This window comes from Palaemon carinicauda, chromosome 22 (assembly GCF_036898095.1).
Source record: "Palaemon carinicauda isolate YSFRI2023 chromosome 22, ASM3689809v2, whole genome shotgun sequence".
Taxonomy (NCBI): domain Eukaryota; kingdom Metazoa; phylum Arthropoda; class Malacostraca; order Decapoda; family Palaemonidae; genus Palaemon; species Palaemon carinicauda.
In genome coordinates this window covers 100,207,468-100,225,501 of record NC_090746.1, presented here as the reverse complement: position 1 = coordinate 100,225,501, position 18,034 = coordinate 100,207,468, and the positions used below count along the sequence as shown (strand labels likewise).

General features: G+C 36.5%; 2 protein-coding genes across 2 annotated transcripts in view; one reads left to right on the top strand and one right to left on the bottom strand.

Annotated features, from left to right (window-relative positions):
- The window catches only part of LOC137616645 (glucoside xylosyltransferase 2-like), a 39,692-nt gene extending 25,742 nt beyond the window's left edge, over positions 1–13,950 (top strand). Inside the window, exons 8-9 of the mRNA XM_068346566.1 lie at positions 3,876–4,091; positions 13,722–13,950. Coding sequence (XP_068202667.1) covers positions 3,876–4,055 — 180 coding nt within the window. The 3' untranslated portion in view covers positions 4,056–4,091; positions 13,722–13,950. The remainder of the gene's footprint in view (positions 1–3,875; positions 4,092–13,721) is intronic.
- A 1,327-nt stretch (positions 13,951–15,277) lies between these two features.
- Positions 15,278–18,034, bottom strand: part of LOC137615987 (semaphorin-1A-like) — an 85,182-nt gene continuing 82,425 nt past the window's right edge. Inside the window, exon 11 of the mRNA XM_068345669.1 lies at positions 15,278–17,238. Within this exon, the coding sequence (XP_068201770.1) occupies positions 16,854–17,238 (385 nt within the window). The 3' untranslated portion in view covers positions 15,278–16,853. The remainder of the gene's footprint in view (positions 17,239–18,034) is intronic.

The following is an 18,034-nucleotide window of genomic DNA, read 5'->3' as shown; positions in this document are numbered from 1 at the left end:
AAGGGCTCCTTATGACACCACCTCTCTTTTGAGGGGTGCATGTGTGGACAGCACCCTTGTGGCTTACCACTGGATTTGGCTGTGATCGTGACTCTGACTACGTGCCATGCCCACTGGGGCTGCGACTCTTTGTTTTCCATATTTGGGGCCAGGAGTTGTAGTAGTGTATTCTGATTTTTAAACTAGGGGTACACCTTGGTTTATAATTTTACTGATGAAAATATAAGAGCAGTTATTGATTTTTGTATTCCAAAACTTTTCATCATTGATTAGTGTGCTACTATTGCAATGTTCATAAAATACAAAAATGCTTATTACAATACGCACCCCAAACACTTCATCGTAAGTTGTTATACGAGTTATGAGACACATCTCCTGGTGAGTTCACAGAATATTTAAAAGGAGTGCTCCCAACTACGCCAGCTCCAGTGAGGTGACTGACGTTGTTATCATACTGGTATGCAATCCCAGATTGCAAGATTGCAGGGAAGGGAATTAAGAGGTTACCATTAATATTCATTGGTTTATATGAAAATCTTGCTTCTATATCATAAGAACTGAACTTGTTCTTCATAACCCAAATAATTCTAATTTCCCTGATTCTCTACAACCCAATAATTTTAATTTCCCTGATTCTCTACTATGGCTACAGGATGAGAAAATGAAAATATATATGAAGAGAGGTAGTTAGGGTAGGAGAGATTTTTCTTGAGGATTGGAGGGACCAGGGCCAAAGAAGTGTTAGTCTCTTTGGTGGAAAGCTACTGAGGTTTGAGTGATCACCACAGAATGATGGTTGTTTCATAGAAACAAATAATTAGGGGAAGTAGAAGAACAAAAGAGAAGTACTGTATTTAGGAGAAGTGGAAGAACCAAATACAGTATTGCCCCACCTTTCCCGTGTAAAGTTTGTCCAGCTGTAATTACTGGCCCAGGAGAGATGCATCTGCATCCCTTTGAGTTTGATTTCTTGGATAGAATTATATAGAGGTGGACTATTGTGTTCATGTTCTTGCCATAAGAATAATAATCAATTCTATTTTGTGTTTGAATGGTTTAGAAATTGAGACTGTCCAGACCTACCTGATGGACTTTAATTTCAAGTTGGGTCAATTCACCTCACTGGGCAAAGTAGCAAGTTACCATCTTCTGTGCCTGTTAAGGATGGAATTGTAAAGGGCAAGAACCATATTATCTTTTGGTATTTAGCTACAAATCCTTAGACAAAATAGAGGTCTGCTGATTTCCAGACCTGTGTGCAAGTCGTGATACTTGACAGGACATGCAGTTTAATAACGCTTTCTTTAGGAGGCTAAATCTAGCAAAAATGCTTTCTTGCTGGATGTCAGATGAAACTTTTCAAGATCAATGCCAGGTCCTAGCAGGGAGATTTCACAGATTGTTTTGGACAGGCTTGAGGGGTCTTTATTGTTCTTTAGCCTATGTCCAGAGTTTTTTTTTTTTTTTTTAACGTGACTGGATCAATAGCAGACCTATAATCTTTGATGATGGAGAGAAACAGACCTTGATATTGTCTCAAGAAAACCATCTCAAACCAAGAAGAATACCTAGCCCACTTACCTTGGTAGAGGTATGTTATAGAACTCTTGCAAGGCATGGCAGTGATGGTGTATGGAAGTGTGAGGATGAGTAATGTCGTTGTTATAAGGTAGATGCATCCTCCACACCTTAGCTCAATATCTTGACCGCTGGGCTAGATCAAGTGAGTGTCTTCAATGTCTTGTGGGGTAGTTTGTTGAGACGAGGGCTTTTGGGTGCTTCCTTGAGAATTTGATATGTACTGGGAGTAGGCATTAAGTAGAGAGCTAGGATACTTCTATGATTTTCCTGTCCCTGTAGTGGGCTGCTTGTTAGCATGTCGAGGTTTCAGTTTTGTGTGTGATATTTAGTGACTTGCTCAGGTTTGTGAGTTTAGGCCCTTAGCAAAACTTTCTCACCTTGGTAATTTTGCTCGGGAACCAGTTTATTCCTTACTGTACAGTGGACTACTGTACTCTTAAGTAAATAAGCAAGCACCTCTCTTAATATGGTAGTTGTTTCCTTATAGAGGGGCTCTAGTACACTGTTCACCACTGGCATCTCAATTCTTACTGGCTCAGTTGCTATATCCTGGCAAACCTATCTCGAGTGATGAGCGCAAATGAAGTGTTCCACTGACTTTTCGGTGGTTCTGATAAGTCAAAGGCTTTGGGTGATTTGTTGAGGATGGACCATGTGCTGGGGATAGGCAAGAGCACTGATATTTATTCTGTGGGTCTTCGGCATTCCCATTCCACAAAGACCTGCTAGGTCTCCTTTAGTTTTGTGCCAGGGTTCGTGGCCAAAACAAAGAACCCGTAGGTGTGCAGCATCAGGTTTGAGACTTTCTCCATCTCTTCTCTTTGTGAAGCATCGGGGGCGAGAGGAGATGCTTCTGTGTCCCATTAGGGCTTTACAGTGCTATTTAAAGAGGGCCCAACATCTCAGGCCTGAGTTTCAGCGACTCTTCCTTAGCACTGGCAGAACCAAGAAATAGGTGTCAATGAACACAATCTCTTTCTGGCTGTGTGAAACTATCTGTAGAGCTTATTCCTCTACTACCAAGTGTGTTGAGGTACCACCTATTACCAGCATTCTCAAAGTAATGATTATAGGCTCTACCCTAGCCTTCAAGAATAATCTCATAGTTGGCCAGGTGTCAATGGCTGGGGTGTGAAAATGCCAAACCGCTTTCTCAGGGTTTAATCTGCGGAAGTATACTCGCATGTCCCTGGATATCTTTGTGCTTGGTCCTGTGATGGGTGATAAAGTAGTTATGCAGCCAATCCAGCTCCCACATGGGACAGAAAGCATCTTGCCCATGGTATCGTGTAAATGCAAGTTTGTAATGAAAGGTAGAATAACTGGCTCCTCTTTTTTTCCCATCTCTAGGGTACAAAGAGGTCAAAGCGTTACTCACTGGATGTAAAAGGATGCTGATAAGTTATACTTCCAAGCTCTATTCTTTAGAATTTAGAGAATTATTTCCCCATCCTCCTTAGAGAAGGGAGAGGATGATGGTATATACAGTATATCAACTCATTGACCAATACTTCCAAGCTCCATTCTTTAGAATTTAGAGAATTATTACCCCATCCTCCTTAGAGAAGGGAAAGGATGATGGTATATACAGTATACCAACTTATTGACCATTATACGCCAGGTATATTCCGAACTGCCATCCCTTTCAAGAGAAGGGATCCCTACTTTGATCATATACAAATCTTGGACAGACTAGGTCCTTTTAGCTTATTCATTTCTTGGCTATACAATAAAACTTCCCACCCCAGCCATCCTTCTGCCCTAAGCTGAAGGTCAAAAGTGAAGAGCTTCTGACAGGTGGGATTGCTAATAACCTGCGTTCACTACCTGTTGTTACTACCTCGTTAATGAATTTAACAGCCGTTTCATCTTCACCGAAGACATTTCCCTATTTCAAGGGACTAGGGTTTATATAGATATGAAAGATACAAATTTAATACTGTATTTATGTTTGCTTATCTATTCTTCTTTAATACTGTATTTATGTTTGCGTATCTGTTCTTCTTTAATAATTCATTTGTGTTTGCTTATCTGTTCCTCTTTAACACTTTGTTTGCTTATCAGTTTTTCTTTAAAACTGTTTTTTCTAACCACTTCCTCTAATTACTTTATCTATGTTTTCTTACCAGTTCCTCTTTTTATTACTTTGTTTGCTTACTAGCTCCTCTTTAATACTTTATTTATGTTTGCTTACCTGTTCCTCTTGTTGAAGAAGAGGATTATTATTATCTTACTGTACTTGTTAAATAAGTTGGATATTTTAATCCCTTTTTTGTTTTCTTTAATTGATACAGGTTGTATTTGAAGCATGGGAGGACTACGTGCTTGGATCACCAATGAAAGATCTTTTGTATACCATAAAGAAAAATCTAGAATTAGTGTCAACAATGGGGAAACCTTCAAAATGTGCTCAAATCCCAGAAATTGATATAATCCTTACAAGAGCATTGGAAAGACATGTATCAACTCTGTGATTTTATTTATAATCTGAAAACCAAGTACTGTATAAGGTAAGTTATATGACCTTAGTATAGTTCTTAAATGAAAGCTCTCTGTTTTGTTCATATTTTCAGGAAAAAAGAAACGATTAGAAAAGAACTATATTTGATATTGATTCAATTTTTCCATGATTGGCACTCACTTTCCTTATGCAATATCTTGCTTATTTGTTATTTGCTGAAATAAGTAAACTAAGTTAAAATACTTAGTTTTGCTTTGCAATTGAAATTTATAACTATATTATACATCCATTTGATACTGAAACTTGTGCTCAGTAGACAATACATATTCATTAGCTTTGTGGTTTGTAATTTTTCAACCCTATTAATCATATAATACCTGCAATCGTGGTTTCAAATGTCTTTAGACTTTTTTTGTCTACCATATGAAAAAAAAGGTGATTGCTCATACATGCACCCCCTGTATCTATAGATAGACACCAACCACCTTCTTTAATTTCCATGGCTACTGTACTGACAACACGTGCTTCAAAATTTTCCCTGGTTTTTTGCTCTGATCTCAACAGTTATAATTGATTTTTCTTACTTTTAACTATTTTCATTGCTAATTAGCCACCTTTCAGCCTTTTCACTTTTTCTTAGTGAATCAATGTAAAGAGCATTATTTGCCACTTCCAGTTATAGTTAGCACTTGTTACACCTGTAAAAAATCACATAAATACCGGGAATTTCAACTTTATTCAGTGTTTTGGGGAATTTAAATCTGTATTTCTTGTCTCTAGTTGAAATTTTACTTTGCCTCTACAAATATAAACCTTTGTCCCTTAATAGAAATATACTTTCACCGAGAATGGATATGGCTGTTAAAACTCAACTTTCAGTTGTCGGATAGTGTACACACACTTCTGGCATCCTCTTCTGGCTGTTTGTTTTGCTTTTAGAATGATGTGTTGGCAAGTCATCATGTGTAAGGGATATTTAGAGGGAAGGAAGGATTTGTTGTGCTTTCCCCAATAACTGTAACTGTGTGACAGTTCTCTGGGCAAACCTGCCGATATCCACATTCTTGTTTCTATTGGACAGCATTCCGTGATGTTTATTCCCTTGCTTGTGTCGCCTTGTCTTAAGGATGCCAACGTAATCTGAAGTGGTTGGCAAGCCTTATTCATTGATGCTTCTAGAAGAGAATGTGTAGAAGACATTATTGAAGATCTTCAGGAAAACTAATCGATAGGGGTCATGCATGAGTGACTTTAATTTCGAAAAGCTAAACTAGTTAGTTTAGCCTGAGGAAAACAGGAATGAGGAAGATCAAGTTTATCATTACTCTGCTTACTGTCAAACACATCAGCCAAAAGGGTTGCCTTTTCTTTTGGATAGTGAGTGACAGAGCCATCTGGTTTAAATAGAGGAGGAATTGTTGCATCTACACCAAGGAGTGCAGATTTAAGGGTAGTCCACCACTCAAGTTCCTTGGTTGTACCAGAAAGGGTTTCTTTTATGATTAGATTGTATTCCTTTTCAGTTGAAGCGTAAACTCTCTGAGTCTTGAATACAAAATTACCCGTGGTACTTGTACCAGGGGTTCTCTTCACTAAATCTCAAAGATTTCTACAGTACAATAGTACCTTTTCACAAATAATGCTTCGCTATTGCTCTCACCTTGTGGCAACATCTCCACTTCCTTTAGTATCTGAACCTTTTGCTTCGTCAAATTAGTCACTCCTTTAGCAACATTAGCTGTCTTTTTTATTTCTTTATTCTTCAAAATAGTCAACATCATTGACATAGCCATTGAGTTTTTGAGAAATACACATTCCGTTTTCGTGCTTGGCAGTGATTTCCTTTTACAGTTCAATAGTTGTTTGCACTGTTTTCCTTTTTACTCGATCACTTTTGCTCTTATTCTTTTTTGGACGATGGTTAAGTGCTAATGAATCAAAATGAATAAAAAGGGATGCAAAACAAAGATATAGCACTGTGTAACATAAAAATGAGGCAGAGCGTAGTTCTACTTTCATCCGAAACAACAGCCAATATGTAATTGATGGCGTTTGTCTTGGTGGGCTTTCACTCGTACTGCTTGAGTACCGAATATTTGTTTGAGAACAGAGGCATTTTTCACTTTTAATACCAAGGTTCTACTGTACTAATTTATTACCTAATTACTTATTTATATAATTTACGTTACACGGTTTCGCAAATGAAAAATTTAATCCTAAAATGAACTTAGTAGGTAGGCTAAGCCACCAGCCATCCGTTGAGATACCACCGCTAGAGAGTTATTGGGTCCTTTGATGGCCAGATAATAATAATAATATTATTATTACGAGCTAAGCTACATAACCCTAGTTGGAAAAGAAGGATACTATAAGCCCAAGGGCTCTAACAGGAAAAAATAGCCCAGTCTAAAAAGGAAATAAACTACAAGAGAAGTAGTAAACAATTAAAATAAAATATTTTAAGAACAGTAACTATTAAATTAGATCTTTCATATATAAACTTTAAAAATAGAAAATAAAACTAAGAGGAAGAGAAATTAGATTGAATAGTCTGCCCAAGAGTATCCTCAAGCAAGAGAACTCTACCCTAAGACAGTGGAAAACCATGGTGCAGAGGCTATAGCACTACCCAAGACTAGAGAACAATGGTTTAATTTGTGATTGTCCTTCTAGAAGAGCTGCTTACCATAGCTAATGAGTCTCTTCTACCCTTACCAAAAGCTAAGTAGCCACTTAACAATTATAGTGCAAGAGTTAACTCCTTGAGAGAAGAAGAATTATTTTGTAATCTCGGTGTTGTCATTTGTGTGAGAACAGAAAAAATATGGAAAGAATAGGCCAGACTATTCGGTGTATGTATAGGCAAAGGAAAAATGAGCCATAACCAGAGAGAGGGATCCAATGTAGTATTGTTTGGCCAATCTAAGGACCCAATAACTCTCTAGCGGTATTATCTCAACAGGTGGCTGGTGGCCTGGCCAACCTACATTGGATCCTTCTTGCGTTACGGCTCTTTTTTCCTGTTGTCTACACATACACCAAATAATCTGTCTTTTTCTTTACATATTCTCTTCTTTCCTCATACATCTGACAAAACTAAGTTAACCAAACAATTCTTCTTCACTCAAGGGGTTAACTACTGTACTGTAATTGTTCAGTGGCAACACTCCATTTGGTACGGGTAGAAGAAACTAGCTATGGAATGCAGTTCTTCTAGAAGGACACTTCAAAATCAAACAATTGCTCCCTTTTCTTGGGTAGTGCCATAGCCTCTGTACCATGATCTTTCACTGTCTTGGTTTAAGAGATCTCTCACTTGGGGGTACACTCAGGCACACTATTCTGTTTCCCTATTTCCTTTCCTCACTGGTCTATTTTCCCTGTTGGAACCATCGGGCTTACAGCTTCCTTCTTTTCCAATTATGGTTCTAGTTTTGCTAGTTATAATAATAATAAAACAAAGCAATTGTTATTAGACTACAATAAGAGCAGCCACTGTATCATCTAAAGCCCAAGTCTTGATAAGCAAACCAGGATTCTTTAAGATAATGTTGAGCGAATCTAGACTTGCCATGCCACTGAGCTGATTCTAAAACCCTTTCCAAAGGAATATTCCTGCACAAATTAAGAGATGTAGCAAGATTTGTAATATCATGACCCCCAATTTTCAAGTTTTTCATTAAACTTTGATCCAATTTCTTGTGAGCCACAGCGACCAAAGTTTTAACAAGAAAGGTCATTACATTAGGAACATTACCCATAATGTGTGTGTGTAGTCTTGTGAAAATAAGGCTTATAACTCTTACAGGACAAAGAAACTTATTCTTTGTTGCAATTACAGTATAACTTCTTCTCTAAAAGAAAGTTTAAAAATTCTTGGCAAACCTTTTGTTTTAGAATCATTCTTAGCTCTGAATGTAGGCAAAAGAGATAAAGTGATCATCATTTTTCCAAAGCCTACATTATAAGAAACTTTGTAGTTCACTAATGCATTTAACTGATCTTTAACCAAAGATTTTCCAAAGGTAAAAAATGCAGCCCTTTTAAATAATGTACTAAAATACAGTACTACATATAGTTTCCAGAAAATATATTTGATGACCAGTCTTTCAATTTTAAGACCTAAATACATCTGCAATAGTACCTGAGATGGAAAAATCTATTCCTAGATGTTTTAGTACAGTATTAAGCATGGATATATAACGCTAAATAGCTGAAAGTTACATTATCTTATAAAAAAAAAAAAATGAAAATTTATCATCAACCAAAATAGTTCTAGTCACCGACATATTTCCTGATGTGTATCAATCAAAATAAATCTTCCATTGTCTGATACAGATCTATTAGTAAACAGTCTCCTGGAACCTAAGATAAACAATCTAGAGGACACCAAAAACCCTGTTTCTGAGAAAACCGTGGATATTCTCCATGCTGTACTGTATGTTGAAGCACGTATGGGTTTGGATGCGTCATCCTTGAAACCAGTATTCTTTAAAAGATTGTTTTGCATGGCAACCTCCATGGACACTCCAACAACAAAAGCCCTAGGTCTGCAAGCCACTCTCTCTTTGAAGCCAAAATGGAGCCACCAGTGCCATACTGCTGTTTATAGAGACTGAATTTGTTTATCACCTGTTTAAGTCCAGATTTGAGTAGTCCTAAAAAAGGGCATCCATCTTAAATGCTTAGGGATCTGGAACTTATAAAAACATCTATTTTCTTGGTTGGAAATGTTGATAACATGTCCCCACTCTGTTGTCCCCACCACTTCCCATGTACAAACAAATGTAAAGATGATTCCTTTGTAAGAATTTGATTTTTCCTGCTTAACTGATCTACTAATATGTTCGACTCTCCTGAAATGAACCTAAGAAGAATATTATTTCTCTCAGACTTGTCCAAGTTAATAGCATCTTTACTATCCTGTATAGGGATTCCAATCTTGTTCTCCCTTGTTTCCGGATATAAACTTCTGCTGTTGTATTGTGTGGAAACACCACTACTTTCCTATTATCAGCAATTCCTGATCCTAAAGGGCCTTGAATACCTCTAAAGGTTGCAGGAAATAATATGAAAAGTTCATCCTTGCAACATCCATTTTCCTGAATGATGGATAAAATCTAGAGTGTCTCCCCACCATTCCTGTGAAGCATCTGTGAACAAAAAGGTCTTGGGTCCTCATTTCCAAGTTGACTTCTTGAGATAACTGACGATGATCGTCACACCAACGTAGCCGTTGAAATTGGCTCTTTATCTTTGAATAGAGATTATGGCTAGATTGAATATTCACTTCCAATTCTGACTGAGATGATATTGGACCAGACAATGGCAGCTGATAACTCAGCAGGTAGACCTATAGGCTCCCCCAAACCACCCCTCCTTAGCTCAGAAGGATGGTGAAGTTGCAGCGACCAAAGGAACTAGCGAGTTTGAGCAGGACTTGAACCCCAGTCTGGCGATCACCAGTCAGGGATGTTACCACATAGGATTAGAAATAACCCATTCCATAGAATCTGCAAAAGAAAGTATTTCCAGAATACTTCTGCAAAAGAAAGTATTTCCAGAATACTTCTCACAAATAGCAAACCCAGCATTCAAAGATATATATTTATTAGCATTAATGTTGGGTTCAAGGAAAGAGATTAGGTCATATTCTATTAAGATTAGGTAATCGATTCATTTTATATATGCCAGAAAGTCTTTGTGGGATAGAAGGCTTTAATGCTAAATGCTTACCCTAATTACCAGCCTTCCTTTGTATTTGAGATAGCAATTTTTCAGCATTCAAACCGATCTGAGAAAATTGGGGAGCATAAGTCGTCTTTGAGGAAGCCCACTTCCAACACCTTAAGAGTAAAAAGAATCAGAACTTGCCTTAAGCAACTAATTTGACTATTTTTCAGGGCTAGACAATGGATGCTGACGACTCGTCAGGTAAAGCTGTAGCCTCTCCCAAGCTGTCCATCCTTAGCTCACAAGGATGGAGAGTTTGCAGACACCACAAGACACTAAAGTATTGAGCTTGAGGTAGTCTTGAACCCCAGTCCAGCTGATCGCTCACCAGGGACCAATATTCTCTCACAACCTGAAGGTCTCATATTAGTAGTTGAGGTACTAGCACCAACACTTGTGATGCGCTGGTTGTCAAGGCTGTGTAAGACGTGCACTGACATCAAAGGAACTTGATGGAGCCAATCAGTTTTTGCCGAAACGTAACTGATTGTTGAAAATGTGTGTGTTTTTGTTTAAAGGAATCATACGATATGCCACGCCATTCATATATGAAATATGTGGTTCCATACGAGCCCTTACTTCAGGGAGCGGAGGGATATTAGAATCCAGGCTAACAACTTAGTCTTAGGCCCCTCTAGCTAGTATTCCAATAGAGTGGATTGGATTATGGAATGCTAGGGTTTTGCAGAAGTCAAGGCTCTAAGAGAGGAATTCTAATCTTCCGCCCGTTGAAATACTACCGCTAGAGAGTTATAGGGTCCTTTGATTGTCCAGACAGTACTACATTAGATCCTTCTCTCTGTTTACGGTTCTTTCCCTTTGCCTACACATACACCGAATAATCTGGCCTATTCTTTACAGATTCTCCACTGTCCTCATACACCGTACAACACTGAGATTACCAAACAATTCGTCTTCACCCAAGGGGTTCACTACTGCACTGTAATTGTTCAGTGGCTTCTTTCCTCTTGGTAAAGGTAGATGAGACTCTTTAGATTTGGTAAGCAGCTCTTCTAGGAGAAGGACACTCAAAAATCAAACCATTGTTCTCTAGTCTGGGTAGTGCCATAGCCTCTGTACCATGGTCTTCCACTGTCTCGGGTTAGAGTTTTCTTGCCTGAGGGTACACTCAGGCATACTATTCTATCTAATTAAACTTCCTCTTGTTTTGTTAAATTTTTTATATTTTATATAGGAAATATTTATTTTAATGTTACTGTTCTTAAATATTTTATTTTACCTTGTTTCCTTTCCTCACTGGGCTATTTTCCCTGTTGGAGCCCCTGGGCTTATGGCATCTTGCTTTTCCAACTAGGGTTGTAGCTTAGCAAATAATTATAATAATAATAATATGGATCATGATCGGCCAGAAACAATTCTTTTAACAACCTACGCAGTAATTACCAACAAATCTAGAAGACATGTCTGTATATCAATAACTTACAACTTAAATAACTGGCTTTATCACTGGTGACCCAGAGCAAAAGCAGTCAACCTGATTGCATGAGGTCAATGCGGACAGTGGAAGATAAAAGAGGATATGGCATCCCCAAGCCATGGCTATTGCTATTAGCCACTAGACTGTCTCTATACTATACTTGAGGGCTAGCCCCATTGTAAAGTAAGAAATCAGGGTTTTTAGTTTGAGGTGGTAAACGTCTATATAAGATGAGCTTTAAGAGAAGTAATATGACCAAAAAGGTGATTTCATATAAGGCAGAAACTAGGTGAGCCAGATTTTAGTATAGTCTTCATATTAAACCATTGCTAATAACTTTCACCTATTTATGTTCTACTCTTTGTACCTTCCATTGGAAGGAATAACAGAATATGTGAGTGTTGGAATATTTCATAGTTAGAAAAATATATGTTGTGCATTGTTTTAAAGTAATGTTTACACTTAGAAATATTGAACATTCAGTACCAGTAACCTATACGTAGAAATTTGTTATCTCTTGCGAACTTATATTCCATCTGAATTCCATATCAGAAATATTGAATATTCAGTACCAGTAACCTTTATGGAGAAATTTGTTATCCCTTGCGAACTTATATTCCATAGGAATTCCATATCAACAGCACAAAAAAGCTTCATGATTAATTAAGAATTTCAAGTGCATATATTAACCGTTTGCTTTTACATCCAGTCCCCTATTAGCAGATGATAGCAGATGTAGCCTTTTCAGCACTGTCAGATGGTACAGTCCAGATTTTGGTTAAAATTTAATGCATATGCACACATGCAATTTTCTGTTAGGTTTGATATATAAAGTGAAATGGTTTGGATATTTACGACAGAAGCTGGTTGCTGTGTTCCTTGTGTGAAATGAAGTGCAACCTTTGAAGTACCAAATTGTGGTACTCATTGTTGAAGACCAAGGTAATCAGAATTGTGGGCTTTGAAAATAGCTGCATTCATCTTTAAATGACCAAATAATTCTGGAATTTGTTGATAATAATTTTCTTGCAGAGCTTTAGATTGGTTATGATGGGGATATAAATACTTCCCTAGAAACACAGGAAACAAAAAAAAATCAAAGTAAATGCACATTTTATTATAACAATGATGATGTGTTGGTGCGCAGGGCGCAAGGAGTTGGGGCTATGGGAAGCATTGACTAAAAGGTGGGAGAAATGTGGATAATACCGCCGGGTCCCATTTAAGAAATAGGAGTAACTACTGGAGATAAGTACCTGACAAACCTTATGTATTCATATATGATATACATTGTATTCATTGGTCTCTTATTGTAGTATAGCTAGGGGCTAAGTTATAACTTAGTTAACTTACTGGTGTTGCAAATGATAAAGCATCTTGATTTACTCCTTTGTTAGGAATGTAAAGTTCTATTTGCATTGCTATATAACTCTGGTCATTCTACATATTGATAGTATAGGATATTACAGCAAAATATGAAAGTAGTTGGAACTTGACGAATGCACTATGGGGTTCTCCATAAATACTTTATATTTGTTTATATAGATATATATTTTTCTCCTTTGTGCAACATTTGACATAATTAAAAAGGTTTAAGAACATACTACATTAGGAATGTAGTGACTTTAATGGTTAATAATAGGACCATACCACTGACCAGATTGTCTTTCTTAAAATCAGACTGTTTAGGTCAACTGGTAGTTCATAATCACTCACAAACTAACAAAAATATGTATGTACATTCAGCGGTTGCTGGAATCAATGAAAAATTGTTAATGTTTGGAGAAATCAAAAGGGTTATCCTGGTAGAAGTTTAACTATTTTGGTTAAAAGAAAAGTCTTAGTCCCAATCCTCATGTTGCCCTTTATAGTATTATTTTCATATATCAGAATTTAAGAGGGGTAAAAGTTAATTATTTGCATAGGCACTTAATCAGGGAACAAAGCTTCTTAACTGATGAAAATTTTCTTTTTCTATTTTTTAAAATGTTACCAACACCAAGATTAAAGAGGGGAAAACTGAAATGTACCAATTTTAAGTACATAACACAAATAACTCTGAAGTTCAAATAAAGATTATGGTTAAGAGGGGACTTCACTGTCTTTTTAATTTCTCAAGTTGAAACTACTACCAGGGTACATTGTTTCATGAATAAATTGTCCATGACCAAAGGTCTTATTACAAAATGTGACAATGTACAATTAAAAATCATACTGGCATTGTAATTCAATCTTAACATACAAAAATTTGGCATTTTTGTTATATATCCTTGTGATGTTAACAGAGTTTATCCTCTGCACATTAAAAACTTGCTGTTTGTGTGTTTGCTTTTGAGTATTAAATGCAAACTACATTTTGCAGCTGCTTGCCATTTTGTTTAAGACATTTAAAACCAATGCAATGAAATAACATCAAACTTTATACTGTTAAAAACCTTTTTGCTCTAATTTCCACTTACAACATTTAATGTGCAAGGAAAATACATTGCTGACACGTTTTACTTTCAGTTTGATGAACATAACCCGGCGGCAGAAAAACAAATCAAGGATGGTGTCAAGGGAGTTTGGTGGGTTGAGCGCTCCATGCCAGAACTCTACTACACATTAGTCTCATCTCACCTTTACAGTCACGAAGCAACACCCACACTACACTGTCACCACAAAGCAATTCTGTACAGCAGCCTCTACATCTGTGCCCTGTAAAAATCTTCCCTTAATAATAACCTATACTCTTAAAGCCTTACAATCTTTGACCTAAGATGAGATAAGTGATATTTATGGGGGGGAATGACACTGATAAATAAACTTTTCAAAAAACACAATACCATTATAACATGGTATGAAGAATAATATTGTAATGTTTGGGAAGCTACATAAAATCACTGCTGTGTACTAGAACCATAAAATAAAATACATCAAAAATGTATTTGCAATTTCATTACATAATGTTTGTACTTTGCAACACATGTAACTGGGAGCAAAATCCAGCAAGCAAATAAAAACTCAATAAAATTTGTACTCAAAAACTTGAGATTTCTATTAAAATAAAAAATATAAATCATACTGTCTTTCACTAAAATCCACTTGACTGATGTGAAATAGTAACTTGCTACATTCAGTAAGGTTTGGGTGGAATTCTACAAACCTTATTCAGTTGTTGTTAGACAAATACAGTAGGTAGAGTTCTCCAGACTACAGTACTTTCACCAGCCTATGAAACAGTCCGTTAAAAAGAACAAGATTGTACAAAAGCTACTGTGGCAGGCACCATAGTATACACAAAACAAAACCCTTTATATGTCGCACAACAAATGAATCAGGCCAACAGACATATCTGCACTCAATGGAAATGTACAACAAAATAAAAAATGCATGAAAGCACCAAGAGTTTGTGCCCATTTTGTGCCTATTTCACATACTGTTAGAGGTAGAAACAATACTGCTCTAACTGGACAAAATAAAATATACCATGAATGAGACAAACTAGATGGGAAAATTCATGAAATAATTCCATGTACACGGAATTATACACTCTTGGGTTGATCATCTCCATAACGTATACAGCCTAAACATGTGTGCTGCAATGTTATTACAGTATTTTTTTTTAATATTTACCTTGCACGAAGTGTAAATAGTTATGGAGAAAAATCAGACCAGCTTATGCTTACCAACTCCATCTCTCCACTCCAGTACATACAAGCAGAAATAAATTCCTATCCCCTTCATAAAATGGTATTTTTCCCCTAATCACCATGTGAAATGGTCAATATTTACAGACCTTAAAATAGTTATATCATCCTTTCCTTTTTATGGCAAGAAGGAGCAGCAGCCTCTCAAATTCTGTATCAAAGGCTCAAAAAATTATTAATCATGCCATTTTTAAAATACAGTACTTCTACAATGGACAAGAATACACTATATACAAGATTCATTCATAATCTCAATAATAAAAATTATCAGTTAATTCTGAAACTGGGAATTCCAAGGGAAAATTATTCATGAGTATAGCAATAGGATTGGGTGATATATTACATATGGTGAAGCATGTACAGTATTTTTTGTAAGTGTTAGGAATTATTCTCATGCCTTCTGTGTGTCTGGTGTCTGGTGTCTGGAAATGTCTGTACATGTATACATGTATACGAGGCAATATATACCCTCTGAACTTGTGGATTTATAAGACTTACACCCATCCCCTATCTGTGATCAACATATTAGTCTGCAGGGCTTAAAACTGTTTAAGCTTGAGACTATTTGGTCAGATCCACCATTATTACAGATCTACGCCCTTAAAATTAGCGTGGACTTCTGAGGTATGCTGTATCTGCACAGCATATTTATGCGGATGTGCATGTGTACATGTATATATTTTTACATGCACATACAGTATAACTCATACATTCACATAGTAAGAGCACTACACTTCTGACTTGTTCATGAATTTGACAAGAATGTCCAAGAAAACTTCACTTATCACAGGCTCTATACAGGAGTTATAACAGATGAAATGCACAATACAGGCAATGTCAGATTATACAACACCAAACTAGGGAGCAATATAATCCAGCATAGAACTCCATTCTGTAAAATGGCTGAGTGCACGAGTATGCATCTGTTCACATACAACCGTACATGCGACTGTACATACAGTACGATATCTTGGTTAACCAACATCATCAGACTGGTATACTAGGTTATTAACCTAATAAGTTGTATGGCTAACACCATAAACTAATCTATGTAATGCTTATATGTTATACAGATCTCTCAATCACTTTTATATATAGTCTTGGAATTACCTGTACTGGACATGTTTTTTTTTTATTTCAATCCATAACATTGCAGAAAAGGAGACTTCTTGGAATATTAACATGTCTTGAAAATGGGCAACCTACTGCACTCTCTACTGTCTTTTTTTATATTTTATAGTAACATACTCCTATCTTGATCCTGTAATACTATGAAAATTACAATACAATTCATTGCAAAATGATCTGCTGTCAAAAAGCAGCTCTGCCTTCAAATTCACTACACTCTTACTTAAATTATCAACAGCCAATATACCCAATACAAATCATTCACTAAAACTCATTTCATTCTGGCTTATCCTAGACTGCTGTTTGCATTTCTGTTACTATATAATTATTTTCAATTTCTTTAGTATTATTAATTATTACAAGTCAATATAATACATAATTGTCTCTACATCAGTTTAATCTAAGTCACTTCTTACACCCTAGTTCTTCTCATGAATGCTAGTCACATGAATTAGTCTCTTGACTCCAGGATTTGATTTACATGACACTAGCTACAGAGTACTTTGATTACAGGAGAGATATACCAAAGGAAGAGAACCATCCTGATATACCTAAGGAGCAGAAGTGTCTCTTGGCACTAGGGTGTTATGTACATAATACTGGCGGTGAGTCAGGGACTAGAACGGGATTCTCATGCATGAAAATTTACTGAATCCCTTTTCTTTCATTATCCATCTATCCCACATGCCCACACTTTAAACCAGCCCATCCATGCACTGCAGCAAACACAAAGCTTAAGGTTAGCTATGACTCGCATCTGTATTACAAAGTAATAAGTGCTATTTAATGAAGGGGGGCTGGAACTGAGAATAAGGTAGGCACCTCACAGATACACTTTCTTGACAGAACGAGTAGTTGAATATCCATCGACCAGCCTGTGATCATAATCCCGTTGCCGGTGGTCACGTCCTCGAGTTCCATACTTCTCAGATGACCGTAGAGTTCCATGAGTGGAGTAAGATTCAGGGGTGTAATGTAAGGGAATGTCATGTGGTCCTGATGATACTCCAGTTGTAGGAAGCCCTAAAGATGGACCCATGGGGGGCCCTACATTCCCCATGTTTCCACCAGGAGTGTTTGACCCGGGAGTCTTCACAGTTGCCTTAGGTGACATATTAAGCACAAGGTTTACTGGCTTATTGAGTGGCTGTGGTACCAAAACCGGCTCTGCATATGTTACCTCTTCCTGTAGTTCCCCTGTTAGCCGACTGTGAGTAAACAAAAAAAAACCCATAAAGTGATTATTACAAATAGGTAACACTGAAATTGCAATAATAGTTTGTCACAAAGTAGAAAGAACCAAATACTACGTGGTTACCATAAACAAAGTAAGGTTTCAAGTTATATTCTTTATCCATTTAGGGGAGAAAGTTTTCTTATAATCAAACTATTGAAAAATATTTGTGAAACCTAAAAACTGGAGCAGAATAGAACTCATGATCAAGATCTTTCTGAGCATTTCCAAATCAATAAAGTAACAAAGGGAAGGAATATTTATTACAATATTAAATATAAATACTCCTTTCATGCTGTGACAAATGTACTATTCTGAACAAAATGCATATTAGTACAGGCATAATTTTCTTTATAAAGAGCAAATCACAAAACATTGGCACTAATGAACATGGCAAAATGATATCTGATGAAAATAATGGTCATATGAAATCCTAAGTTCAGGCACATGAAAACATAACTTATAATGCAAATTTATATCAACTGAAAGAATACTTATGTATGTGTAGGTATATTTTAGAAAGGTTTACAGTTTGGAATAAATATTCCCACCAGGAGCTTTTATAGCTCGCATAGCATATACAAGGTATTTTTAGTAAGAAGCAAAGTTGTTAGTAATGCTATTAAATTATTTAAAAGTTCTGCTGGAAAATAAATTATCTGTAGAAAATAAAATCTATATCCAAATGAAAGAGGATTTCACTGCAATTGTCAGTATAAAGAATCAGAAACACTATATATTGGCTTCTTAAGACAGCTGATGTTCAAAGG